The sequence below is a fragment of the Poecilia formosa genome, unplaced genomic scaffold (assembly GCF_000485575.1).
Source record: "Poecilia formosa unplaced genomic scaffold, Poecilia_formosa-5.1.2 Scaffold499, whole genome shotgun sequence".
In the NCBI taxonomy this organism is placed as follows: Eukaryota; Metazoa; Chordata; class Actinopteri; order Cyprinodontiformes; family Poeciliidae; genus Poecilia; species Poecilia formosa.
In genome coordinates this window covers 161,630-182,872 of record NW_006800438.1, presented here as the reverse complement: position 1 = coordinate 182,872, position 21,243 = coordinate 161,630, and the positions used below count along the sequence as shown (strand labels likewise).

The following is a 21,243-nucleotide window of genomic DNA, read 5'->3' as shown; positions in this document are numbered from 1 at the left end:
TGTAAAAGCAGATAAAAATGACACTTTAGTAGCAAATATAATTATTTTATTAGTGCAGTTGAGAACGTCATCACACTATTTGACAAAAATATATAATTTCAGTGAATTTCTAGGTAAGATGGAGTCAGTACTTCATTTTTAATGTAGATGATGAAGATGTTAGTAAGTTTAACTCACCGTGTCGATTACAGTCAGACTGACGCTAAACTCTAAAACTAGAAAAAAATTTTACAGTGTAGTTTTGTAAGCTCAAATATTATCACACTTGTTTACTTGCATCCCACATTTTCCATGAAGACACAGTAAAAAGATGGAAGTTAATGGAAAATGAAAATCCAGATTTCAAATGGAAATGACTGAAAAATGAAGGAAACGTCAGAGCACTTAAAACAATCGTATCTCATAAATTAATTTGTCTGACATGTTGGCTGGAATCCAAACACTTTGTCTTCTAAAAATGAAAACAAAATAACACAAAGCAACACCTCAACATCTCAAGTCTTAGTTGATCTGAATTTTAACAAAACAAAAAACAGTAAAGGTTGAGTTAACCACTACTGCTCTCAGAAGTGACTTAACTTCGTACTTCACATTTGTTCGAAGCAACATCTCACAGCAGGTGGTCGTTTTCAAAGCTTTCTATAAAAAAATAATTTGTTTTTATTTTTACTTATTTTGAAAATTAGCCCAACAGGAAAGTAAAAACTGTTTTGTTTATGTAAAACTATTGTTGCACGATGGTCTTGATGTCTAAATTGTAAGACACAATTCAGATATATTTTCACATTTTAGAAAAAAAAACAGGAATGATTAGGATACAGTTTAGAGGGCATAAGTACCACTAAGTAAATATCAAAACAAGCATTTCACAGTAATAAAGCTGATTTCTGTGATTAGATCATCAACGTCTGTGAAAAATCTCTACCAACATCGTGGGTTTTGCTTCACTGCTGCTGCAGCGTTTCTACGACGGCTCTCAACATGGCGGCTACGGCCACGGCGCCGGGGTCGGGCAGAGTGACCCGCTCGGCGGCGATGTAGCTGGCCCGCCCGGCCCGCGCTGTGAGGTCACGGGTCGCCTCGGCACCCGCAGCTGCTTTCTGAGGAGTCACAAGAGAAGATAAAGGGGAGATGACTGGTTTTAGCCGTCAAATTGTCAACATAATGCGCAAAATCTTAAATGAACGCTTCATGTATAAAAGATAAAGAGACGCAGTGCTTTGCTACTTATAGTCAACACTACAACCACTAGATAAAAAGGTCAGGCAAACATTTTAATTAAAAAGAAATGGAGGTGGAGGGAAGTAGGTTAGTTATGCTAGCTTGACTTTGACAAACTAGCGTGTAGATGTGCTGTGGAATTCGGTTCAGTTAAAAAAAAATACTGTAACGTTCTGTTCTTTGTGTGGAAAATGTTTGTGTGTTTTGGTGTTAAATCCTGATACATTAGTGGAGCTGTTGTCAGTCAGTTGCCATGGCAACAGATCTGTTTGTAGCATAACTGACAGAGGGAAAAAAAAAAGAAGAAAAGAATAAGAGTGGTTTTGAGTTGTCCTTATATGGTTTTTCTGCAGTATTTTTCCCTTTTGCTGTGGCGCACTGCACTAAATTAATAACACCTACATCTCCAGGTTTCATTTTGCTAACACAGTTGTTCTACAGTTTCAACACGACTATGGATGGCATGTAAAAGAATCGTCTTTTTACCCTCTATTGTTGTGCATGCACATGAAAAGCGTCTGTAATTGCTGTACCTCCACAGCTGCATGTAGTACAGCCATTTGTCCAGCAGGTGGTGCTGTAGTTAGCTTCATGAGCTCATCAGCAGCCGGACACAAAGCATCCAGCTGCAGAATGAGGACAGCAGCAGAGGTTAAAGGTCAAACAGGGTCAGGTTTAACAGTAAATTACATCATGATAAGTGATAAATATAATCATAAATCCTCATTTCTCACCATCGTTCTGTCTCCAGGGTCAGCACCGCCATATCTGAAGGAAGACATTATTTTTTACTTTAGTCTGTTTAGACTGATGTGTTTAGATGATGTAAGTTATCTGGGCACCTTCTCATGGCTTGTGTCCCAGCATGCACTGCAGCAGCCCAGGCGGCGCCGTCGGTCTTCCCCTCGGTCACATGACCTGCCGCAGCGGTGAGAAACAGACTGTACAGCTGAAAAACACAGAAAATAAGAACTGATCTGAGATTGTTTGGTAAAATTTTAACACAATTGCATACATAAAGCACTCTATGGCAGGCCATTTTAGCACATAATCAAACTATCAATCTCAGATTATATCTGTTAGGTTTGTCAAGGAAATGATTCATGTCCTAGGTTTGCTGTTATTTTATTTTATATAAAGAAAAATAAAATGACAATTTAAAGAACTGTAAGAATTGCATTTACTCAATTTATTCTTTTGAAAAAGAACATTTATTTTTTATTAATTAAAATTTGAAGTGTCTTTAACATCAGTTTTACTGTTCATGTTTGTCAAGTTTTCAGCTTCATTGTTTCTTTCTATACCAGGAGTGGGCAATCCGGTGTCCTGCAACTCTTAGATGTCTCCCTGGTCCAACATACTTGAATCCAATAGCTTCATCAACTCCTAAGTGCAGTCAGGTTCTCCAGAGTCCTGCTAACGACCTCATTATTTGACTCAGGTGTGTTGAAGTAGAGATGCATCTAAAAGTTGCAGGAGACTGGCCCTCCAGGCCTGGAGCTGCCCACCCCTGTTCTATACTGAACATTTTTGGTACTTGAAAACAGTGATAAATCAGCTTGCCGTACAGCTCCTGAGGATCCGCCCATTTTCTCCTCCACCAATCCAGCGAGGACGGAAAGCAGTCGCCCCGGGCAACCAGGAACCACATGATCCTGGAGCCACTCCTGAACGGCTGCAGGAGCAACAATTTAATGGTTTATCAGTTTTTGTTTTCCTCCTGTAAAAACGTTGTCGTTTCTCACCTCGAGCGGCCTGAGCGTGAGTGTTGCCACAATCTCCGTCCCCGGAAGCCCGGTCCAGAGAGTTTAGTTCCTCCTGCTTTTCCAGCAAAGTGGAACAAATCTTGTCTAAAACTTTGTGCATAACAGGACTCAGAGGCCCTGGGAAAAACAAAGAACAGCAAAAGATTAAATTTACATATAAATAATACATTAGTCTAGGAACATAAGCTAGCTAGCTTGATTTAAATAAGTACTGAATAAATAAATTGACATCACACAATTGCATACAAACAAATTTATACCAATGACTCAAGCAAAAGCATTTCAAAAGATGTGAGAAACACCATAACAAATAAAGAAATGGTTCAAGGGGAGCTTAGCTAAATTGTTAAAGACCATTAAAACATTAATCAAAAATAATCAGTTAACCTATTTCAGGATCTGCAATAGTTTTATACACAAAATTATCAAAAATAACCAAACTTCACTATGGAGTTCTGTTCTGGAAGTGGACAACAGCACCATGGTGGCTGGATAGGCTAACTGTCTGTACTTATTTTGTCTATTTTCCTCCTGTTGCTGTTAGCTTTGTCTAAATTTCATTTCCAGGCTCTTGGAGCATTAGATGCAGCAAAGTTATTTACAATATTTCTACGCGAAATAAACCCAGATTGTAACTAAATTTACTGACCTTGGGAGTGTTTGTCGTCCTGTGGCCGTGTGATCATAACAGGAGCTTCTGTGATGTAGTTGCCTCCGCTCACAGCTGCAGTGCTGAGGTTCGGCCAGGCGGGGGCGCTGGTCTTAGTATCTGAGTAGAGATATGGAGGATCTTTACTGGTTAGCAGTTAGCTGAAAAAATAGGTTAAACTTAATAAATTAACTAAATTTTATAGTTACATAAATGTAAAAATATCTCACAAATTAAATTTGTAAAAAAAAAAAAAAAATTATATTCCTGCTAAAATATTTCTAAATAGTTTTTGAAAACTCTGAAGCAAAAGCACATAAAATCAAACAAAGATTATATTTGCACCTAAACCTAAAACTCTTCCTTCCATATGATTATTTTTTTAAATACTGATGTAAAAGGTTTATGTGCGTCAGTGTTTACCAAACAGCCTCAGTGTTTCTGGGTCGACTTTCATCAGGGTCAGAGACACTCCCGCCATCTCCAGTGATGTCATGAACGGCCCTGACATCACCCTGGCAACCACCAACCCACGGCTCTCTGTAACCATGGAAACCACCAATAAAGCTCCGTACAACCGTTAGAACAAAAGTCTTGATTTTGTTCCCCTAAACTTCAACAAAAGCATTAAAAATAAAGAGGATAAGATGGTGTTGCTTTTATATTTAACATTTCCAAAACGACTCAACTATTTTAAGTGAGTGAAACACAAAATAAGGATATATTAACTAATCACCAGTTAACCAGTTGGCCTTAAAGAAACACTTTTCAGATTTTTTTTACCAAAATAATCTACCACAGTTTATTATTTTATTAATTTGAGGTCCATACTATCCTTCACTTGTATCCAAAAAATACATTTTTAAAAACTGCATCGGAAATCTACTGTTTCCAAATCTTTTTCATCAACATTAGCCCTCACCAGATCCGAAAGAATAAACTTAAATTTACAGAATTTAACTTTAAACATCAGTTTAAGGAGTAAAAATCTATGACCTTTTGTTTTAAATCCTTTAACGCTGAAAGGTCTGGCATCCCTAATTTTTAAGCTGCACTTAAAAACAAGTGTCCCCAAATATAGTACAAACACAGAATCTAAATACAAAGTACTTAAATAATTAACCAGTTTATTATCAGTCCAATCTTTGCAATATTGTGCATAATGTGATAACGATAAATTTGTGATTTGTTATGCACCCCTAGCTGAACTGATTTTAAATCATAGTGTTACTGTACTAGCATAGTAAGCTAAACCACTGCTATTAAGTTTCATTGAATAGCTACGGATGGAAGCAGGTCTCTGCTCACCCAGGCAGGTGATGGCAGCTCGGGTAACAACAGCCATCTCCAGGCAGGACAAAGCTCCGAGGTTGTTCACACACAGAACAACACTGTCACCTGTTATAACATTAGAAAACAAGTTTTACTAAGCAGTTCATTGACTAGAGTCTCTAAGGCATAAAACATCTGATCCTGTAGCTGCCATGACGTTAATCAACATATTTTAGGATGTTTTGTTCTCAACAAATCTGGTATTGTGGTGGGCCACTAGGGGGCTCCACTCACTAGAGGATGTAAAGATATATAGCTAAATTAAAAACAAGCATCCATATGGTACATGCCAATGAAACCACCAAACTAATAAAAATGTAATAAACTGACCTGATTTCAAAGGCAGATGTGATTGGCTGTCTGGGTTGGTCATGTGATCGATCATCGTCTTCACCACCTCATCTGCTGACGCCACCTGACAGACAAGAACCCAAAGAAACAAAGCTGGTTAACACATTAAAATAAAAACAACTGCAGGTGGGTATTGTTAGTATTTCAGACTGACCTTTGACCTCTTAATTCCAGGCTCTCCATGGATTCCTGATGGACAACAGATTCATATACAAGTTAAAACTCAATTTTTCATGGAGAAGTCAAGCAAAATGTTGCTTACAGTGACAGCAACACATTTTCTGAGTCGAGCCAATTGGCCCCACGTTATTAATGGGGCCAATTTAACCTGTAGTAATAGCTCATTATTCATTTAATCGCATGATGAATTAAAATGACTTCAAGCATTTCCATTCTGATGATTAATATTTTTGAAGGGGAATTTTGATCATAGAAACATCATGATCCATTTTATTTACGATTTCTGTTGTGTCTGTGTTTTATTTATTGTTTTTGGTTGTTGTGTTTCATTTCGGATATTTTAAATATCTTCCAGTTCCAGGGTTAAGCATTCTTTACAGAATTAAAAAGTTTATTGGTCTCTTTTTTATTTAATGTCCTTTTAGGATCAACCAAGTATTTTTTAATTTGAGAGAGCAAACTTGCATTACTATGTCATTATTGATTACTTGAATATGGTCGTTTATTGCAATAATTACTTGGGCAATTTATCATGAGCAAAATGTTTTATTGTGACAAGTCTAGGGTCAAAAAAAAGCGCTAGAAATAAAACAAAATAGTTTTTAAGTGAAGTATTTTGTAAGCATTTTTAAACCACTAGGTGGAGCAGTTTCATAACAATCCCTAAAATATTTACATTCATAGTTTGATTTTTACGAATAGAATCAAAAGTTAAACCTCTGTCCATCAGATCTGCAACCTCAAACCTTCCTCTACGTTTTACCAAACGCTCCACCCTCCTGTCATCGGCTCTTACCCAGCCCCAGCTCCATGGCTCCTGGCGGCAGGTCGAAAGAGGGCAGACATCCTGGAACGCTGCATGGAGAAAGACTCACTCCCAGTGTGCCTGTGATGCAAGAATCCACGAAATTAACAGTGATAAGACGAACTCAAGCAACAATGGAGTCCATTTAAAACAATGGTGTCCAAATCTTATGTCATGTGAGCCAAAAACTATAATTTTCTAAAGCACTAAAGCCAAAAAATAAAAATAGTACCGTTTACTTCTCAAAAATAAACCAGGCAACTAATTTTAAGTAAACAAATGAAGAAGTCAGTTTTTCTGGTAGGAAAGAGAAGCTTAAATCATGGGCCACACTTTGGACATCAAAGAGAAAGACACTCACCAATCCCTTTCAAAACGTCTTTCATCTTGGAAACAATCTGGTCCAATGAGCAGCCTTCTTCTGCCAACGCCCCCGCCAGCTGGACACAGTTCAACAGCAACACATTTATTAATAATCTAGAACATTTAAATAAAAACACTTTCCTAACTGATCCTTTATCTGATCCCTTTCTGATTTTCAGATGTTTTTGTGACCCACCTTGTGAATGAAGACGGTGCCACACAAGCCTCTCCTGCCGGCTTTACTGGGCTGGTCGAAGGCGCAGTCCTCGGCAACAATCACCATGTCAACAGCCACCCCCTGGTTACGGGCTTGCTCCGCCGCAAGGCCAAAGTTCAGCCGGTCCCCGGTGTAGTTCTTCACTATGAGAAGGACCCCAGAAGCTCCTGGAGAGCCAGAAACCGGCGTCAGACTCCAAATTTAGATATTTTTATCTGAAAACTAAATTTGTTAATATCTGAAGAGCAGATTTACCTGCCTGGTGTAAGGTGAGAATGGCAGCCAGGATGCTGGCAGGAGGCGGAGAGGCAAACACTCCTCCTGCCACGGCCGCAGACAGCATGCCGGCACCAATATAACCTGAAGACGCACCAGCAACTTTAAACTGGGACCAGCAACTTTAAACTGGGACCAGCAACTTTAAACTGGGACCAGCAACTTTAAACTGGGACTCCACACCCCTATATAAATGCCAGCAAACTGCAAACATACAGTCATGGTGGGGAAAAAAAAGTACACCCTCTTCTGTTTCTCTGGTTTTACATATTACAAGTTAGGATCTAAAATGATTTAAATTTAACTTTAAGTGAACTAAAAACACCAAAAAAATATGAAGCCAAAAAAGAATAATAAAAAAATATTAAGTATACCCCAGCGTAAAGTGGCCGTCTCTATAAAAAGCGGTGCACCGATTGCAGTTCTCTGGCCGATCATCGATTACTAATCTTTAAAAAGCCTGATCTGCCATTTTGCTAAATAATGTAAGAACCCCTCTCGATAAACTTTAAATTTTAATAAACATTTAACACTGGAAAACATTTTAAATATCCGAAATATATAAACAAAACAACACAAGCAACAAATAAAATGAATTAAAACAAAACTATTTTAATTCATTCAAAGGAATAGGGGGCTTTCCTTCCAGAAAGCCCCCTATTCTTGAAGGAAAAGTTGAGACCAAAGCACCAGACTGAAAACCAATTTTTGGTAGAAAGAGAGAGAAAAACGATAAATCGTTCAAATGGAAATGATTCATTTTAATTTATCTTGTGATTTATTGTTATCGGTGGATAAGACCGGCTTCATATTTAACTATCAGCTGATCAACAATCTCCCAGAATTAAGGAAATCGGTGCCAATAAATCCAAAGTAAAAAGGATAAATCAAAATTCTTATCATGGTAAGAAATTTATCACGATACATGACAAACAATATATCGTTTATCATGTATCACGCACTCCTAATTTCACGTTCCAGAAATGATTAGGGTGTACTTTCTTTTCTCCAACATTTAGAGGTCATCCATAATAAAAGGTCGTACCCCCGTGTGCCGGCTCATGTCCTGAACCTCCTCCAGACAGCAGGCCCACTTTGCCCTTCAGACTGTCCAGGTCAGAGCGAAGCACGACTCTGTGGCCCTTCAGCAGAGCGAGGCCCCCAGAGGCCCTGACCAGGCCGCACAGAGCCTCGTCAACACAGCAATCCACCGAGTTGATCAACTTCTTCTGGGCCTGGGAACAAACATCCTGTTATCAAACTAAATATCATGATGGACTGATGCAAATGGAGCCGATCAGAGGATTTCTGCAAAACTAAAACGACATGAAAGATTTGAGAAGATGCATGTAAACTATTAGAAGATTAATCTTAGAAATTTTCTAGAAAATTTTGAAATTTCTGAGTTTAAAAAGTCGAATATTTTCTACAAAAGAACTTCATACATTTTGAGATTAATTTTTGAAATTTTCTAGGAAAAAAAGTACATTTCCGAGTTTCAAAAGTCGATAACATTCGACTTTTGGAAATTGCATGAAAAGTAAAAATGTTCGACTCTTGTAACTCAGAAATGACAGCATTTGCAGCAGTTGCTTATCACTGAATGGACTCTGATCCTTCTGGTTCTGCAGAGCAGACTTAGCTCAACCACGTTACCAAGACGCTGCATTCATCCAACAAGACTTCACCAAATGATGACACAGCTTAATCAACACTCAGTGCATCACTGTCCTGGAGATAAAACAGCCGATTCACTCATTTACCTCCATGTTTAGCATGTGTTGTCGCTTCTCCCGACAGGCAGCAGCAGGATGACGTAGCGGCGTCAAAGCGGAGAGATTTAGAGGCAAAAGCCGGATGTTAGTTTCCCTTCAAAATAAAATAGCTTTAGAAATTTATTTATTGTGTAATTATTTGCACAGTTCATTTACAGAATTATATTTATGTATGTGTGTAAAAAATCTGTAATCTAAAATGACTAAATTTAGTCATAGGTTTTTTGTAAATATGTTAATTATAGAAAGTCTTGTTTTAATTTTAAAAAGTGGAAATGCTAACATTTGGATTTTTAAACATTTCTCCATAGTGAAATGTTGATAGGTATCAACCCCATGTATAGGGATGATGCCTCACCCTATACATGGGGTGAGGTATCAACATGTCAAAATATAAGGTACTCTTCACTTGTAATTTTTTTTTTAATTACTTGAAACATGGAAGAAAAACTAATAATAAAAAAACAACAACAATTGTTTAAATATGATATTTTGTGTTTCAAGAAGAAACTCAACATTTTTTTTTTGTTTGTTTGTTTTATTTTTCACCAAACATGCACGGCCCTTCCTTCCGCAACCACAGGTTGGAAACACATGGAGTCCCCGCCCACCCGGGCTGCCCTGTCTGTTTTCCTAAACCCACTGTGTGGTTCCTCCTCCCAACCTGTCCGCAGTCCCGTCCGTCCGTTCAGCGCAGCTTGGAACCGTCCACAGCAACATGCAGGATGGCGAGCGTGGAGACAGCAGCCGAACACGAACGCATTCTGCGGGAAATCGAGAGCACGGACACCAACTGCATCGGACCGACACTCCGGTGAGTCAGCCTGCGGCGGCTGCGTGCCTGTCAGTCCCGCTGGAAGATGGTCTAACGCTCGGCGTCACTCGGCTCCTGAGAGCGCCTTCAAAACTTTAAACACATATGCTTCCTTTATCGGACAGCTAACCGGCTAACTTTAGCAAACATGAAACATGGCTATTTTATGTAATACATTCTGGAGTTAAAACTTAAACAGAAACTCTTGTCTGACTTAAAGTTTCTGTCAAAACCCGACTCTCTTGTTTTTGTCCTGTAACTTTGGTAACTTTTATCAGGAGGTAAACCAACCGTTGGGCTAACGTTAGCTTCCTTAGCTAACTAGTTGTCATTCTGTTCACACTTATTGGAAATACTGCTTTAATAGGTATATTAATTCTCTCCGTTTGGTGTAAGCGTCATCACGGGCTTCTGTCTTTGTCTGTCAGCCTTTTGGGAAAAAGTTTTGAAGGCTTTATATATTATTTTAGACTTAGCAGCAGGTAATCTCTGCAGTTTATCAGGGAGTGTCAAGTGCAGTTGCCTCTTTTGTCACAGTCACTCATTGAAAATCCTAAATATTTGTTACTGAAGTAATGAAATATAGTATTTGTTAATGATTGGCACAAATTCTTATGCTGTAGCTCTGTTATTTAGTAGAAACTCTTAACCAGTTAGTAGTTTTGACCTGATTTGGGTCAGAATGCTGTTCTTGTTTTGCTAAACAGAGCCTACCAAAACTATTTCCCACATTTTGAGGTGTTTTCAAAATGTCTCAAAGTGTGACATTTATTTGTATTCATCCGTTCTTAGTTGATAATTTGAAGCACTGCCTATTTGGTTCTACTGCCATCATTTATTGGGTTTGCAGCATCAGAACCGGCGACTTAAAAATGCTTAAAAAAAGGTGATAAATAAGGTTTGTTCTGTTCTGATGACGACTGGGGAATATCGAGATGAGAGCGTAAAGAGGAGCAAGTCATAAAATAAAAGATGTTATGGATAAACTTCAGTGTCTTATAGTGTCTTCAGTCAGAGGCTTTTCCAGAGCTGCTGTAGTACTGGCTGCTACAGGAAATCTTTCCTGCCCAATTAGCATCTATGACAACTATTTGAAGAAAACTGGATAGGTAGAGTTAGAATTTTCCTCTAGGATCAATAAAGTTTTTTTATGTTTAATTTTATATGCATTAGGGTTTTGTAGGTATTTTGTGAACAGAATCCATTTATTGTTGCCTCATATTATGGATTGTATTTGAGTTCAGGCTTTGACTGGACTGTTTAGCGCTGAACAGAAATGCAGACTTCACAGATTTTTATTTGTAAAAATGTTCCAAAACCCTTTTACTTTGACTCCACCATTTTGCATTGGTTTGTGTTGGCTTTTTACATTAAAACCCACCGGTATACATTAAAGTTAACATGACAAAATGTGGAAAGTTACAAGTGGCGTGAATATTTTTCCACACTATGTAACTGACTCAGAACTGAGTTTTTTGGAATGAAATCTGTGAACATTAGAAATGCGAGTTAGTTTTATTTCAGGCTCTTCTTTGGAAATGGAAAGAAGACGGACGGCGCCTTTGGCCAGCAGTGTTTGCTCTGATTGTCCAGAGAGGAAACGAGCTGTGAATGAAGGGAGGAAATGCAGCTGAGGAACTGGCCTATTGAAGCCTTATCAAAGGTGTCTGTGTGCTTTTCAGAGATGGATTTTTTCCTGTTATTCTAATGCGACGGTCATTTCTCTTTTCCAACGTAATTAATTAGATGTTTTTTTCCCTGTTGAGGCGGTTTGTCCAAAAATATAGTCTGCACAGAGGCGCTTTGGTGAAGAAATGAGCTCAGTGTTTTTGGCTCTTTTACAGTTTTCTCAAAGTTTGTTGCAGATTTGTGATGCATAGAAGCTGAATGCTGCTTCTCCATGTTTGGTTCTGGGGAAGAAGACCAGAACCAGAAGACCTGAGAGGTCTGGAAGGTTGATACAACGGCAGCAGATCTTTAATGTGTTGTGGTACTAAGCCGTTCAGTGATTTATAAAACTAACTGCAGTATTTTAAAGCCTATTCTGTGAGATTAGAGTTTGCATCAAGTGTTAGCAGCAGTCTGAAAATACATCCAGGCTCTAACACAACTTGACATCTTGGTTCAGCACCTCTGGCTGCCACATTCCTCTGAGCGCGAGCTGCTCGGTGCCACGCTGGGTGACTCAGCCACGCTGACGGCTGCTGGATGACTCCCTCACTGATGTTTCATCTTTTCCAGCCTCTTTCTGTCCCAGTCGTTTTGCTGTTTCCACTTCTTGCTCCACATAGATCCACAAATGTTCTGGGTCAGTTTATATTGCGACTAAGTTAGCTTCTGGAGATGGTTTCAACTTTTCTTCCTTGTTGAGTCTTTTTAGAGAAATGTAAATAAAGAAGTTCTGTTAATATTTTAAACCGATCAACCTAAGCTGTGTAAAGCTGTCATGTGATTTAACAGCGCTTCTAAGACCTGCCTCCTGTCTCTGATTGGTTGTTTTGGACTGAGTGGTGTATTTCTGCAGTTGGTACTGGGAACACTGGCAACACTTAGAAAAGGCAGAGGAGATCAGATTTTTACACAGATAATCTGTCTTTTCTTATGCTGTCATGACATTATGATAATGTTAACAAATATGTTAAAAAAAACATTTTTTGTACAAGTTACATAGTCTTAATGTATTTTTAGTCTTAATGTTTTTTAATGTAATGTTTTTAGTGTTTGATGTATGTAAGAGTACAGTGTGGAAGACAGAAATTACAATTTCCCTGTGGAAAATCCCCATCTACCTACCAACCAACCTTCCTACAAACCTTCCACCATCCTTCTTATGTACCAACCTCCTTACTTGCAAGATACCCCTCATCGCCTGGATGCTAACAGCTGGCAGGACACCACCAACCCGCCCTCGGTTACCTCCCCTCCTGGTCCACCTGGCAGCGTCCACTCTGACACTTCCAACTGTTCTGGTGGCTTTACCTGCCTTCTCTTTATTCCCACTGTGGTCTGCTGTTAAAAATCATCTTGTGTTCCTATTTTTCTTCTTCTGGTACCTGGTAACCTACCACTTACCTACATACAGATAACGAACCTACCTACTAACGTATGTAGTAGGTAGGTAAGTTTTTTGAAAGTTTTTTTAAATAGAGATGCATTCTTTGATGCATAAAAATGCGGATTTGAAACACACACAGTTAATCATCACTTCTTGTTTTGTATTAAACCAAGCTGTGATGTTTTGTAGCTCAGTAGTCTTACCTGTAGCAGCAGCAGTCTGTCCATTATAAGCGGAAAACATAATTTATTATTGATGTCCTCTGATTGTTTGTGGCCTTTACCAACCTGCCGCTGTACTAGCAGTAAATGTTGCAGCAAATGTTGACTACGATGTTTTTGACGATTTTCTTTTCAATCCTTCCTCGTCTGGCTGCTTCTCTTGCTTCTCTGAGAACGATGTTTTTGACGATTCTCTTTATGATCCTTCCCCGACTGGGAAGCAAACCTCCCTGGCTGGGGAAGTTTGCGTTGAAAAGAAGACAGTTGAATCTGAAAATTCAAGTGTGGCTTTGATGAAGGCTGTTTTAAGACTGTACCCATGAAGAGAGCGCTGTCGTAGGGTACGATCTTGCCAATCTTTCTCAAATCTTCCCAGTTGAGAAAGTTCTTTCAGAAACCACAGATATCATAAAGAACAAAGTCAGCAAAAATGAAGAAAGCGACATTGACACGATTTGCACATTTTCCAACTCTTCCAAAAATGGTTGGATTAACGCTAGTATTCAAGGCTTACTGAACTTGAGTTTTACCAGAAAGTGCCTGTTGGAGAATCCCCAGAAGTTCTTGCAGTCGTCAGCAGCCATTCCGTTATTTGCTGATCTGACCGATTTGCTGATCGGTGAATGCGCATATGAAACTGGGGGATTCGGTACCTCAAAAAAGGTTAAGAACCACTGGTTTAGATGTTGGGTGAATTGGTGTCGGAAAACTCACTGTCCAAGATGCAAGTCAGTCTTTAACAGAAAGAACTTCCTAAGTAATAATGAAGTAATAGTCTTGCGCATAATTCAGGTTTACACAACTAATTTATCGCCTAACAACTTTGTAAAAGTTATTTTATTTTCAAAAAGCATATTGTACCCACTTTATTAATAGCTCTGCTCGCTCTTCTCTGCCATTACTGCTGGTGTTCGAACACGTTGCCTCAGCCCCCTGAGGATGCGCGCGCATATTGCACCCTGTCTTTTAATCCAACCGATGGGTGAATCTACCCAACCCTGACCCAACAGAAGTGTTCAAGTTGTAGACTTCTGGTAAATTTCTGACCCAACTCTTGAGTTATGAATTTTGACCAAATACTTGGTCAAACTAACCCAACCTATGACCCAACAGCTTTTACCCAGAAATTGGGTTACGAAAATAACCCAGCATTTCTCTATCTATCTGTCTGTCTGTCTATGGTGAAATATATATAAATATATATAAATGCTGTGTTTTTTGTATTAAAAGGTGTTAAGTTGACAGGAAATGTAAAAATATTACTGGGTTATTACTGGTTATATGTTATGGGAAAACAGCATCAGTGAAATGATATTTAAACCCACAACTAGTCTTAAAAACAACAAATCAAAAAATACAATTAAAATGAATATCAATTATTTGCACTTTTGTTTAATCAAAATTAAGTCAGCAGCTCCATCAGGCCCCCAGGGCTTCAGGGGCCCCATAAATGTTAATATTTTAACACAGACCACAGATGCATCAATGAAACACTTGTTTATTGAGATGATCAATGCTGCTAAATTTGATTCAATGTCAGCATACATAAATTAAAAGATTTTCAATTGTTTAACATTTAAATGCAAGATTTTAAGGAGCTGGCAAGTTTACTTTGTAAAACTTCAAAGAACAATATTCATAGTTGGATTGTTTTGTTACAAAGGGAACAATCTGATGCTTTGAGTTTAATCTTTGAGTTTGTGCTCTGTTTGTTCACAAATGCAAATTAGTAAACTGCAATTATAATTTATTGGTTTTTAGGTTGGACAATTAAACTACTCCCCTTCTCCCAGATTTCACTAAATCTAACCCAGAAGCTGTTAGAGGTGCTGATGTTTTTAGCAGCAAGAGGGGCCCATAAGTCAGATTCTGCTCAAGGCCTCAAACAGCCTTGGATCGGCCCTGCATGATGAGGTAATCTGCTGCACTGCACATAGATCCACAACAAACTGGAGATTTAATTCAGTGTTGCTAAAGTGGCTTTAGTAGCTGTTCCATTTCGTGTCTGTTGAGTTTGTAACAAGGGGACACAGAAAGTGTTTTGGTTGGACAAGTTTATGGGACGAGTTTCTCAGATCTCTGGGCGGCCGCGCACATTAACTCTGTCTTACTAAGTGGTCGAAGTATTTGATATGGTTTGATGAATCATGTAGCCGGAAAAATAACAATAAAAATAATAATAAAATAATATAAAATTGTTCTAACAATGGTAGGGGGGGACCTAAAAATAATTCTTATTTTTTTCTGAGATAAATGGCAGATTTAGTTTGTTCTTTGTTTCTTTTGCCTTTTCATATTGATATTATTAAAATGCAAATGTTTCTTCAATGATTTTTTTTGGGGGGACAATTCTAGGCTTTTCCAAGATTGGGGGGGGTCCGGGCCCCCCTGAATCCCCTGGGATTTACGCCTATGCTCAAAGGAGTAATTCAGCTAAAACTGTACTAAAAATATGAACATTTTGTAGTTGAATTAAAAGAAAACCTTAGTCTGTAAATATTTTCTAGTATTGTATTATAGTTAGTGTTGTAAATATGTTTTAGCTGCATTTACGTCCTTTCCTACAATTGATCAGGCGCTCACTAAATGAATTCTGTTATTGCATTTTAGGCAGTAAATTGTTAAAAAAGGATTAATTATTTGTTTATTTGTAAATTTTAGTGTATTTTTAATTAGGCCTGTCACAAAAAGCAATAAATCAATTAATTGCATAAGTTAAAACGGTGTCAATAATTTTCATTTGCATGATTGATTGTTTTCCTGTTTTTCTCTCTCCTATCAAAAACTGGATGATAAACTCTTCAGTTTGGCGTTTTACTCCCAACTAAACATTTTTAAAGGACAGTTTTGTTTACAGAGACTTTATAGTTAATTTTATTTATTTTGTTTTGTTTATTTTGTATATTAAAATAGCTCCAGTTCCAGTATTAAATGTTCACTAGAATTTGAAGTTTATTTGTCTCTGACGATGTGTTCTTGCACTGTTATACCTTTATTACCATTATGTTACTTGAAAATGGTCTCAAACCAACAATATTATTGTTTATTGAAATAACTTCTAGGACATTTTATCATCAAGCAAAATTTGTTACCATGACAGACTTATTGGTAATTTTGTATAAAAAATTTAAATGCAACATCTGCATTATCTGAGTAATGGATTTACTAAGATCAGTTGCATCAGAGCCTCTTGTCGTCTGTGTGTGAACTGGACTCGGTTGGACTCGGTTGGACTCGGTTGTAGCTCAGCTGTGTGTTTTTGTGGCGCTCCACCCAGTTATTAGCAGCAGCCAGCTGGTTGAGGCTCGTTTCGTGGTTTTCCTCTGTTTGGACATGCAGGAGGTTTATTTCTAGCTGGTTACTGTAATCCCTCAGAACCAAACGTGTCGTCTGGGTGGTAAAACTCTGGGTCACCATGGAAACGGCACTGATGTTGTAGCCAGCAGTTAACTCTGGTGTTTGTTAACCAAGACGTTTTTATTTGGGGTTTCAAATCCACTTTTTCTGCAAGTGTGCAGACGGTTTTGTGTTGCACATCAAACCCAGCTGGAGGAACAGTCTAAAGGGAGAAGAGACGACTCGACACAAGCTTGTTGGCTCCAACACGCCCTGCTGAGTCATGACTCTCACTCACCCAGCTGCTCGTGATCTCCCAACTGGGTTAAGATCCTATTTAGTCAGCTGTGGAGCAGGTCAGCAAAAAAAAGATTTAACACGAACATGAGCGTCGTTTTGCAGATTTGATCATAGTTTACTAAATGAAGCGTCTTTTTGGTGATTTATCTCATGTTTAAGCTATAATAACCATCAGTGACTGCAACACTTTTACTCTTTCTGGTGGTGGTTGACGTAAATTAAATATTACTCTATTAAGACACAGGATTTACAGTAGCATTTACAATGTTTCTGCTTATTCCAGTCATTCAAATGTTTTAGTACAGCAACAAGGACATTCTTTGAAAACTGTTGTTGTGTTTAGCCAAATCTAGCGAATGGATGCGCCCAAATCTGTTTTGTGAGGACAAAGTAGCTGGATGTTTGTGGCCCAGATTACTGTGATATTAAAAGAAGGCAAAAAAAACAAACTGTTGTGCTCACTTTTTTTTGAAAGTGTCTTGTCCGCAGCTGTAGCTTTCAGAATTATTGTCTGAACGTCAAGAAGTCCAACAGATTTACTTTCATATGTGGAGCATTACAGCTTTCGCTTTAACGCTCCACTGGAGAAGGAGGGGTAGAAGGATACAGAGAAGATAAGAAAACACTGTAAAAGTCTGCTTCTACACCTGCAGAAAGACAAAAAGGGAATTGAGATACTGCTGTGACAAACATGCATATAAACCCACAACGTCACTGAAAATTACAGAGTACTATTAATACAAGTCGTATTTTATGCAGCCAGATATAAGGTATCTCATAACTTCCTTCACAGTCTCAAGTCTTTCTCAGCCTCCAACGTGTTTCTGTTCTGCTGTAAAATCACAGTGAAAAGCCAACAGAACGCAAAACTCTTGATGAGCGCGTTTCAGATCTCCTAGTAAACATCGGACTAAATCTCAGACATTTTAGTCAACTTTCATCCATCAAACATTATTTCTTGATTGGGATCTTGTCGGTTTCAGGATGTTTTTGCTGGTGAACTTTTGTTTTTTGTTTTTTTACAAGTTCAAAACTCAAAATTTCTGTTGGGTTTCTGTGAAAGTGCATGAGGTCATCCCGCTGGTGGCTCCCGTGTTTGTTTGTGTCCAAAGAAAGCCCCGCTGTGGCGTCAGACCTGCTCTCTATTGTACGAGCCGGACATTTCCTGGTCAACAGGAGGAAGGGTGAGGGGCTTGTAGCTGCACACAGGTGTGTGTGTTGGTGTGTGTGCCTGCATGTGTGTGTTGTTTCAGAAAAGGAAAGACCACAGGAAGAACCATGCTCCCTAAAAATAAAGGCTTTTCCACTCACTGTGGTCACTTTTGGGCTTTTCCATCATCGTACTCAACTGGGATCACTTTATCCAATATAAAAACATTTTATTTAAACCTATAAATCAGATTTTATGTTATTCTGTGGCTCCAAAAAATCTTTTCCAGTGAAAATATTGGAAGATACAGAGAAAGAAACCAACATTTACTAGAGAATAAACAGCAATGATAGTAGAAAACTAAGTATTTTTGGGTTTCTTGATGGTAAAAATTTACAGTTTTTAGCAATTAAAGACATATTAGGTCCCATAAAGTAATAGCTTCATTGTTTCATATCTATTTCTAGTCATCTTAAACTAACATTTGGATATTGGCTTTGAGTGCTTCAAGTAAATCAATAATTTAGAAGCTAATTTTAAAAGATACTAGTGAACCATCTGGCTTTTCAGGTTGTGTCTGTTTTATCAGGGATAAAAGTTCAAAGATGTAAATCTGAGGGATAGAAAAAGGTCAAAACGCCAAGAACATTACCTTATTTTGGTGTTCAGTAGCACAAATATCTTGATTTTTAAGATGATACAAATACAGATAAACCTCAAATTTTAAATCCAAAAGAGAAAAACTACATATTTCCATTAAAATTGAAATATTTAGTTTCTAACCCTAACCCTCCATCACAGTTAAGATTGCTGCTAAAAGGGGGTTTCAAGCTCCTAGTGGGCCTAAAAGACAAAAACCTAAATAATATCCATGGAACCCTTTCAGAATAAGAGCTTGAGAAATAAAGAGCTGTGTGTTTATGTTTTTTATTTAGCAGTGGAGCAGCTGCTGTCGGGTTCTGTAAAATCAAACCACCTCTCTCAGCAGTGGTTGCAGTATAAGTACACATACTGCCCCCTAGTGGACATTTCATTTTGTCCTGAACAAAGTGAAGATGTAGAATAATGAACATGGTTGGTTAGTTTTGTGTATTTACAGTAGATTGATGAGAAACAAACCAACATGAACTCATTAAATGTTTTTTGAAATATGCATTTTCTTTTATTACCGTATTGTTTTCCTAAGTTTTTAATGTTTATATTCCCGAATTTGTTCATTGTTCACTTTCTGTTAATTGTTGGGATTTCTCTGCAGTTTGACTTGAACTGCTTGAGCTGGGACCTAATTTGTGTTAACTCCTGTTTATTATTTCATGCTTTCTTTATTTTTTCCCTTTTTCTTTTCTTTTCCTTTCTATTTCCCTCTTTTTCTTTTCCCTTTTGTCATTATTTTTTCTTTCTTTTCTTTTTTCTCTTGTTCCTTCTTAAACACACGTGATTGATGGACAGTTAGTTTTTAACTCAGTATTTATGTGAATGTTAGGGTAAACTAATGTATTCTTGTTAAAAATTAAATGTGTTGTTAAAATCACATTTTTCTTTCTCTCGCGTTCTCTGTCTTCCTCCGTCGCAGGTCGGTGTACGACGGTCAGGAGCATGGCCTCTTCATGGAGAAGCTCGACGCCCGGATCAGGAACCACGACAGAGAGATTGAGAAGATGTGCAACCATCACTTCCAGGGTTTCGTCGACTCCATTACTGAGCTGCTCAAAGTTCGAGGAGAGGCCCAGAAGCTGAAGGTGAGAGGAAGAGGAGGAGGAAGCTCAGATGGACAGATCAGTTTGAACTTGTTTTTGTCTTCCAGAGTCAGGTGATTGAAACCAACGTACGACTTCAGGAAGATGGGAAAGTGGTGAGTGCGGTTCCTGATCGTCTGCTCGTCAGATCGGTTTCACCTCTTCAGTGAAAATCTCTGACGGTTTTCCTTCTTCTCAGCTCATCGGCTCCATGGAGGAGCTGAAACAGTGCCGAGTGCAGCAGAGGAACATCGCCACCACCGTAGACAAGCTGGCTCACTGCCTGCCAGGTAACGCAGAACACCATTGGATCATCGTTATCTCCCGGTACCGGTCCGGATGTCCGGTTCTAGAGTACATCCAGCTTTAGAAGCTTTAGTTGGGTTTGTAAAGAGCCGACACACACTCCCGTCTCCCAAACCATGCATGAAGCAACTGAGTGAAGTTTCCCCAAACCTTCTCCAAATCAAACAAAACCATCAAAATTGGTGTCCAATATTTGTGCTGCTAAAATTTTTGTCTGTGCTGCAGAAATTTTTGTTTGTGCTGCTTTTGTTTTGCGGATATTAATGAAAGGTCAACAGTTAAACCGGCTCCTCGACACAACCCAAATCAAACAAAATTGATGTTGAACGTTTATGTTGCTACAGTTTTTGTTTGTGCTGCTTCTGTTTTGCAAATATTAATGAAAGTTAATCATCAACCAAATCAAACAAAATCTGTGTCAAACATTGGCGTCGGGTTGTGCAGTAAAGATTCTTGTTTGTGCTGCTATCATTTTAAAGATATTAATAAATGTTTCCAGAGGTCAGCAAAGGTCAACCAGCCAGTCCACATTTACAAACCAATCAGAAATCTATTTATATATAGACATATTTTTCTTTTTTTTATACTTTGGCTGGGCAGCTTTAGGTGATTCTTTCAGCTCGTTTTTAGACGACCTGCTGACTCTGTTCTGTTTCTTTTTGGTTTCATCAGTTCTGGAGATGTACAGCCGACTGCAGGAGCAGATGAGAGCCAAAAGGTACGTGTGTGAGGATTTTTAAAATTTTGCTTTTGTTTCAAATGGACACCAGTGCAAACTGAAATAGACTTGACAAGATTCAGAAGGGGATGCTGAATTGTCTTGTTGTCGCTTTAAAAAAATAGGAGGATTAAATCAATAAAAGATCAGGATGAAGGATAAAAATGATCAGAATAATAACTAAATAATAAAAAACATACAGTGAAATAAGTATAATGAATAAAACACATTAGAAATGCAGTAAAATGTGACTGATAATCAAAACATCTTCACCGGCTTTTAATTTTGATTTATGACATCAGCTGACGTTTAGCATTACAAGGTTTATAATCAAATCACAATGTTGAGATTTAGCCCAGTTCAGATTATTTTAATTCTCGTTTCAGTCTTGTTAAAGTGGAAGGAAATATCAGTGTATTGTTTCATAATGATGCATATTTATACATTTGAATTCATGCTCACTTTTTCCAAATAATTTTAGTCTTGACTCATCATAATGCAAGTCAGAATATCTTAAAATGCAGAGCAGAAGAAATGTTTACAGATTTGATACCAGCAAAAATATGAAGCCATATAGATTCACCTTTATTTTATTTATGTATTTTTTAGTTTTTTAATGAAATGACCTGCAGAGATAGTCATGGGAATCTCTTGATGCACAAAAATCCCCCA

General features: G+C 38.1%; 2 protein-coding genes across 4 annotated transcripts in view; one reads left to right on the top strand and one right to left on the bottom strand.

Moving 5' to 3' along the window:
- Positions 1-31: 31 nt before the first annotated feature.
- On the bottom strand, positions 32-9,023 carry tkfc (triokinase/FMN cyclase). The gene is made up of 17 exons (XM_007578940.2): positions 8,924-9,023; positions 8,206-8,395; positions 7,140-7,244; positions 6,864-7,051; positions 6,666-6,744; positions 6,296-6,385; positions 5,474-5,508; positions 5,299-5,383; positions 4,945-5,034; positions 4,060-4,176; positions 3,637-3,756; positions 2,967-3,104; positions 2,790-2,896; positions 2,064-2,170; positions 1,956-1,989; positions 1,755-1,847; positions 32-1,100 (listed from the first exon to the last, which is right to left on the bottom strand). Exons 1-17 carry the CDS (start codon positions 8,936-8,938, stop codon positions 945-947), a joined length of 1,749 nt encoding a protein of 582 aa, XP_007579002.1. The 5' UTR covers positions 8,939-9,023; the 3' UTR covers positions 32-944.
- A 505-nt stretch (positions 9,024-9,528) lies between these two features.
- Positions 9,529-21,243, top strand: part of exoc6b (exocyst complex component 6B) — an 84,797-nt gene continuing 73,082 nt past the window's right edge. The window contains exons 1-5 of one of the 3 annotated variants that reach the window (XM_016664615.1): positions 9,529-9,749; positions 19,385-19,550; positions 19,616-19,663; positions 19,747-19,837; positions 20,526-20,571. In XM_016664615.1, coding sequence (XP_016520101.1) covers positions 9,661-9,749; positions 19,385-19,550; positions 19,616-19,663; positions 19,747-19,837; positions 20,526-20,571 — 440 coding nt within the window. In that variant the 5' untranslated portion in view covers positions 9,529-9,660. The remainder of the gene's footprint in view (positions 9,750-19,384; positions 19,551-19,615; positions 19,664-19,746; positions 19,838-20,525; positions 20,572-21,243) is intronic. The other 2 variants (XM_016664614.1, XM_007578934.2) reach the window with 2 other exon arrangements.